Source organism: Microcaecilia unicolor, chromosome 8 (assembly GCF_901765095.1).
Source record: "Microcaecilia unicolor chromosome 8, aMicUni1.1, whole genome shotgun sequence".
NCBI classification, from domain to species: Eukaryota; Metazoa; Chordata; class Amphibia; order Gymnophiona; family Siphonopidae; genus Microcaecilia; species Microcaecilia unicolor.
Window position 1 is genome coordinate 4674196 of NC_044038.1, and position 7526 is coordinate 4681721.

Sequence of the window (7526 nt, forward strand, 5' to 3'; positions counted from 1 at the left end):
GCAGGAACGGGCACTACGCGTATTCTAGAACCTGTGTCTAACTTTAAGCAAAGTTTATAGAATGTGCTAAACGTGTTTTTTTTCAGTGCCATATATAGAATCTAGTCCTAAATGTCAATTTTCTGTATAGATACCCTATACAAAGTTACCTGTTAATCTATGCTGAAATCTTCACTTAAAACATGTTCTCCTATTTCACTGTTCTGCTATCCATATTGGTCCTGGAAAATCTGGAAGTTTTGCAGGCTTTTTGGACCAACATTGTTATGGGTTCTGTTCTAAAGAGGGTACAGATCTCTTTTTGCAAGTTTATTCATGTTCTCACAGTGCACTTTAGTATCAGTGTGATTGTTTCCTCACTGTGAACTTCATGCTAAGAATACCATCAATACCAGCTTTCATCTCATCGTTCTCTTGAACAGAAGCAACTCCTTTTGGAGTTCCTGTCAAAATGAGATCCCCTTCCTCCAGTGCTATTATCTTACTAATATAACTAATGAGATAGGGGATAGAGAAGATCATCGAGGCGGTGTTACTTTCCTGCCTCACTTTGTCATTTACTTTCAGCCATATTTTTATATTGTGTGGATCTGGTATCTTTTCCTTGGGTATAAAGTCACTAACAGGACAGGATGTGTCAAAGGCTTTGGCTAACGTCCAGGGGAGGCCCTTTTTCTTACACTCCTCCTGTATATCCCTGGCTGTCATATCCAAACACAACACGTAGCCTGCAACATGGTCCATTGCAGCTTCCTGGGAAATTGCCTTCCCCAACTTTCCAATCACTAACCCCAGTTCTACTTCATGGTGTAAATTGCTGCTGTAGTAAGGAATTAGAACTGAGGCTCCTTCCCTCACATAAGCGGACGACGGCTTCAAGAACAGGACTGGCTCAGTTGGGATGGTATTTTTTAGCTCCATGGCATGTTCTGTATAATTCCTTCCCACACAGATGATCTTTCTGCCCCACTCCCAGAACCTGGTCAGATTTCTAGAAGACGCCATCAGGTTTGCAACACCCTCTTCTTTGCTGTGTTGTGGGTGTACTGTAAAAGGGGTTGACACACTGCTCTTGTTGGTTCCTAAAAAGATATGGTTATCAGCACAAAGACAATATTGGTCACAATCGCCATATAAACATTCCTAGAGCAAGCTGTGTGTATTTTCTCATTGTCCCTTTAATTGATGCTCATCAGAAATAAATCTAGGTCTCATTAGAAGTGCCATTATTTCAAGGCACGTTCCTACACAAACTTAAGTGTGGTGTTACACTTCAGCTGCTGGTCAACACAAATTAAATAACCATGCCACACAGCCTCTATTCATCAGTACTTAACCGAATACCACCATATGCTAATTTGTGTTAGCAATCTCTTGTCCAAAATATGCTTAATGATGGACTGTCCTCAGATGGAACCTTTCTTTCTTTTCTTGCCTCTGCAGTCACTTTGCTCCCTCTCTTGTCCCCCAGGAGGTGCCAACAATGCTACAGTACTACTACTAAACATTTCTAGAGCGCTACTAGGGTTACGCAGCGCTGTACAGTTTAACAAAAAAGGCCAGTCCCTGCTCAAAAGAACTTACAATCTAATGGGCAAAGTGTCAAGTGGGAGCAGTCTAGATTTCCTGAATAGAGGTATGGTGGTTAGGTGCCGAAGGCGACATTGAAGAGGTGGGCTTTGAGCAAGGCTTTGAAGATGGGCAGGGAGGGGGCCTGGCGTATGGGCTCAGGGAGTTTATTCCAGGCATGGGGTGAGGCGAGGCAGAAAGGGCTACAGGTCATATGATTGTGTTTTAAGCCTTTAGGAGTCTGGGAAATCTCTTGTTTGCACTACCTTCCTCAAATCAGTGCAAAGGTGGCAGTAGGTGTAACAGGCCTTGAACTTTGCACTTGTATTTAACTCCTAACCTATGGCCTCACACTTCAACAGATTGTCTCACATTTATTCGAAATACCACTTATCTTAAGAAAATGTAAGGGAGGTTAAAAAAAATTACAAGATACATAAAATAGACTAGCTCATAACAGATACATGTATGACACAAAAGGGAAATGAGGGGAAACCCAGAACCACAAACAGACTTGCCCCTATCTTTACCCTGTAATTCCCTTGTCTGTCTGTTTTACCTAGATTGTAAGCTCTTTGAGCAGGGACAATGTCAAATGTTCAGCGCTGCGTGCGTCTGGTAGCGCTATATAAATGCAGTAGTAATCATACGGTTAGTGGTCCTGGGGCAGTTTTGATTATATAACGCAGTATTAGCAGGTGCTTATAAGAAGCATTTGCAGTATGCATAGAATATGGCTATATAAATCTTACTGGGTTTTAAACAGAGACCATATTATACCAGTCCCTGGATCTGCTGTATTGCCCACCACTTATATTTCCCTAATCTGCCCAAATTAAATAATGCAGTGTGACAGTATTAAACACCAGAGACTAACTCTTTGGACAATGCTAAACTATCCAGAGAGACAAATACATTTTTTTTTTTTTATTGGCTCCTTTTATTGTCTTCATCTCACACAGTCGAACCTCTAAGGTACCTGCCTAAAAGAATGCGAAACATTTGTTGTGATGACCTCAACCCTCTTTCCTCATTTCTCTGCCCCGAAATTTCTCCTAAAACAATACCGAAACGCCTAAACCTAAGCCCACTACTACGTCTATTGCTATGTTTTAGTTTAGTCCTCAGAGTCTTATGATTATAACAAAGTTCTGACAGCTCCAAGGAAACATCCAAGAGCAGTGCATTAAATTTAGCAGCAGCATTGTATTTTTCTGTGGCAGACTTACCCAAACCCAAATCAGCCTGAAAGCACAGAGGACACCAGCCCAGAGGCAGCACTTCCGCCCGGTGCCCTGCACAAAGGCTCCTCCCCCGCACTAAACGTTACGTCATTAGCCCCGCCCCCTTTGGCGGCTCTTTAAACAGCTGTGCTCAAGCCTGACGTCAGAGAAGCTTGGTCGGGCGCCCCTGGTGGTACTACTGACAGCGGTAGCGACGACACCTTTCTGCCAGATCAAGTGTAGGACATTGTGAAGTTAAACTTCCTACTATGCTTATCAAAGAAAAAGAATAGCATCGTTATGAAAAATGTATAAGAAACAATATTTAACAGTCTATACTTTGTTTCGTTTAGACTAATCCTTTTACATACAGATTAACAAAGAGCCAATCAGATCCATAAAGACATGGCAAATGATTTCTAAGGTAATTATTTCCGATCTGATGAAGAAGGGTTATCTTCCGAAGCTAATGAAGGTAATCAATAGAAATCAAACAAAATAAAACACGGAAAAGAAAATAAGACATAACTTAATACATTTCTTGATTAGCTTTCGAAGGTTGCCCTTCTTCGTCAAGCTAATGAAAAAATTAAGTTAGTCCAATAAAAAAGGTATCATCTTATTTTCTTTTCTCTGTCTTATTTTCTTTTATTTCTATTGATAACCTAAGTTAATTATGGTATTCCGGAGAGTCTAATCAGACCAGGATGAATTTTTTTTTTGTCTCACAAGCTCTCAAACAATATTGTCTACTTATTAACTGACATTATCTACTCAAATCTAAAACTACCTGGCAAAGAGCAAGCCCAGTGACAGTGCTGTGGTTTGCACTTCATTTCAGTCTGCAGAGGTCTTTTGCCTCCCAAGTCCCTGGGGAAACTGTGCTTGGGGGGAGGGAGTCTAGGGCCCATGACTGTAAGGTTCTGGACCGAATGAATGAAGGTGTGTGGTGCTATAGCCCATCAGATAAGGAGGGAGAAGTAGAGATAGCCTCACCTGCCCACTCCTGGAGGTCTAAACGAGATCTGTTAGGAGTCGGAGGGGCGGCGGGGCAAGAAGCTGAAGCTTCTTGCAGCAACACAAAGAGGCATCTTTTCAAAGCACTTAGCCTTCCAAAGTTCCATAGAAACCTATGGAACTTTGGAAGGCTAAGTGCTTTGAAAAGATGTCTCTAACTGTCCCTGCTTCAGTAAATAGACCTTCAGAGTTTGTATTGCTTGTACACCAGGTCTATTTACTGAAGCAGGGACAAACTCTGAAGAAAACAAAGATCCTGATGCGACTGAATGCTGTCAGGCCTGGAGGCTGTAAAATGGTAGCTGTGCTCCGCACTGCCAGTCGTCCCTGACAAAATGACATATGCTCCTGCACTCTCCTGCATCAAACTATGCATTGACCCTGCTGGAGAGCCCGACGACCCCAGCATATTAGTAGGATGCGCCAAATCTGAAGAGGTGCTGCTACCAACTGTTTCCTTCACATCCTGCGGGATTCCCAGCTTGCAAGCAGGAACACCATTTAACTGCCTCCACGGGAGTCACTATTCACCCCGTCACAAGCGCAGCACAATGTGAACCAAGCTGTGAACCAGGATCCCGCCCCTGCACAGAACCAGGGCCGTGCCAACACGGTAAGCGAGGTAAGCATGGCAGGGGGGTGCTTCCCTCTGGGGGGCGCCGCCGCACCATGCTCACCTCGCTCGCCCTCCCCCCAACATCCCTTTTCTTTTTTTTTCCTTTTTAAATGTACCTCCGTAGCGGTTCCGGCAGCGCAGCGTCAGTGAAGGAGGCGGCACTCCCGATGTCGCTAGCCTTCCCTTCGCTGTGTTCCGCCATCTTCTGATGTCAAGGAAATGACGTCAGAAGAAGGCAGAACACAGCGAAGGGAAGGCTAGCGACGTCGGGAGCGCCGCCTCCTTCACTGACGCTGCCGGAACTGCTACGGAGGTAAATTTAAAAAGAAAAAAAAAGAAAAGGGATGTTGGGGGGAAAGAAGAGGGCAGGCAGTTGAATTGAATAATGGGAGCGGGAGGGCAGGGGAGAGACGAGAGCATGGATGCGAGGGGGGGGGCGGTCATGGAAGGGAGAGAGGGAAATTGCTGGAAAAGGATGAATGGAGGGGGCAGGGTACAGAGAAGCATGGATGGGCATGGATTGGGAGGGCAGGGCTCAGGGAGAGAGGAGAAATTGCTGGACATGGGAGGGAAGAAAGATGAAGAAGATGAAATGAGGGAAAAGGAAGAGAGGAGAAAAACTGCACATGGATGAAGAAAATAGGCAGAAGCTGAGGACCAGAAATGAAGAAGAAAGGAGGAAAGGAAAGAAATAAATGGAAAGGAAGCCCTGGAAACGGAGTTAAGAGGACAGATAGCAGCAGAATCAGATACTGGGCCAGCATGATCAGAAAAAGAAAGTCACCAGACAACAAAGGTAGAAAAAAATCATTTTATTTTCATTTTAGTGTTTGGAATATGTCCACTTAGAAACAGATTGCTATACATTGCAAAATAAGATAGCAGATGTAAATTCTCAAAGAATATTGCTGACAATTCCTGTCAGTGTGGCAAGTGGTGAGCGATCATTTTCACGGGGGGGGGGGGGGGGGGGGGGGGGGCGCCACCGCCAACTGATAGTCTGCGGAGGGGGGGGGGCGCCAGAGACCCTAGGCACGGCCCTGCACAGAACATACATAAGAGTAGCCAAACTAGGTCAGACCAATGGTCCATCTAGCCCCGTAACCTGTTTACAACAGTGGCCAAGCCAGGTCACAAGTACCTGGCAGAAACCCAAATCATGGCAATACTCCTACAAATCCCAGGGCAAGCAGTTGCTTCCTCATGTCTGTCTCAATAGCAGACTATGGACTTTTCCTCCAGGAACTTGTCCAAACCTTTTTAAAATCCAGATATGCTAACCACTGTTACCACATCCTCTGGCAAAGAATTTCAGAGCTTAACTATTTGTTGAGTGAAAAAATATTTCCTATTTGTTTTAAAAGTATTTCTATGTAACTTCCTTGAGTGTCCTCTAGTCTTTGTACTTTTGGAACAAGTAAAAAAGATCGATTTACTTCTACTCATTCTACACCACTCAGGATTTTGTAGACCTCAATCATATCCCCACTCATTCATCTCTTTTCCAAACTGAACCCCAATCTCTTTAGCCTTTCCTCATATGAGAGGAGTTATATCCCCTTTAACATTTTGGTTGCTCTTCTTTCAACCTTTTCTAATTCCACTATATCTTTTTTGTGATACGGCAACCAGAACTGAATATAATACTCAAGGTGCGGATGCACCATGGAGTGATACATAGGCATTATAGTATTTTTGGTCTTGTTCACCATCCCTTTCCTAATAGTTCCTAGCATCCTGTTTGCTTTTTTGGCCGTTGCCGCATACTGAGCAAATTTCAGCGAATTTGCTATGATGACACCTAGATTTTTTTCTTGAGTGCTGATCCCCTCAAGGTGAACCCTAGCATCAGGTAACTATGATTTGGATCATTCTTTCCAATGTGCATCACCTTGCATTTGTCTACATTAAATTTCATCAGCCATTTGGATGCCTAGTCTTCCAATTTCCTAAGGTCTTCCTGCAATATTTCACAGTCCCGTGTTTTAACAACCTTGAATAATTTTGTATCATCTGCAAATTTAATCACCTCATTCATTTTTCTGATTTCCATATCATTTATAAATATGTTAAATAGCACTGTTCCCAGTCCTGATCCCTGCGACACTCCACTGTTCACCCTCCTCCATTGAGGAGAAACTGCAGCCTTCCAAGCAGTTGTGAGTCAAACTTTAGTTGGACTTACCACTGCCAGTTGCTCCCCACAAGCTCAATCTCTACAAGTCATACCACAGATGAGAAATGCTGATACTCTGTCCCATGCTCTCCAGCAAATGTCTTTCCTTTTCCTTTTTTTAAAAGGTTGTTGTGCTAGAAAAGAAGAGCTCCATAGGACATGGGGAGAGGTGAAGGGAGGGAAAAAGTAAATTCGCAGGGCACTAGACAGGAATCTGAAGACCTCCAGAAATAACTTTGCAGACTCAAGCCACCCTCAAAGCTCAATTGGGGACCAGCTGACCAACTGGACCAGGAGCAAAGCACTCAGAACCAGAGGCTGTAAAGTGTGTTCATCCACCTGCTGGAGATAGAAAATACTGAGGAACTGGACCGAATGCCAAGAGATATGTCTCAGCTCAGTTTTCAGTTCTGTATCTCCACCTGGTTGATAGGCACAACTATCCCACAGGCTCTGGAATAGTGGGAAGCTACAGAATGGAATGAGAGTTTGTTGTTTGCTTTGCCTACACTGGCAGCATAAAAAATACACTTTGCCTGCAGTGCATGAGCAGAGCAGCGACAGTGGTGTACGGTGGGTCTGCAGTCAGGACCCAATGCTTACATTTGCACACACCCCTCCCCCCCCAGATATCGCCTACTGCGTCCCTCCAACATAAAGCTTCCTATTTCGAAGGTGCGTGAATGCAGCAGGCCTTGAGCTCACTTTTGATTTCAGTGCTACTGGGTTCTCTTCAGAAGTCCCTCTCAGATTGGCCCACACACTCCCCCACTCCCAACCTTGTACTTCACTGCACAGCAATCTTGAAGGCCACAGCCACTCAGGGCCGCCGAGAGACTGGGCAGGGCCCGGGGCAAGGCCCCCCCCCCCCAATGTCATCACCGCCGCTGCCGCTCCCCCCTCCACCTGCCCCCCCCCCTGTTTC

At 44.6% G+C, this 7526-nt stretch overlaps 1 protein-coding gene across 1 annotated transcript; it reads right to left on the reverse strand.

The window, feature by feature from the left end:
- Positions 1-300: 300 nt before the first annotated feature.
- FAHD1 (fumarylacetoacetate hydrolase domain containing 1) lies at positions 301-2880 on the reverse strand. The gene is made up of 2 exons (XM_030212332.1): positions 2799-2880; positions 301-1082 (listed from the first exon to the last, which is right to left on the reverse strand). Exon 2 carries the CDS (start codon positions 1003-1005, stop codon positions 340-342), a length of 666 nt encoding a protein of 221 aa, XP_030068192.1. The 5' UTR covers positions 1006-1082; positions 2799-2880; the 3' UTR covers positions 301-339.
- Between the last annotated feature and the right edge of the window lie 4646 nt (positions 2881-7526).

Coding starts and splice junctions, on each gene's coding strand:
- FAHD1 (XM_030212332.1), bottom strand. CDS start 1,005: ATGGCGTCTTCTAGAAATCTGACCAGGTTCTGGGAGTGGGGCAGAAAG.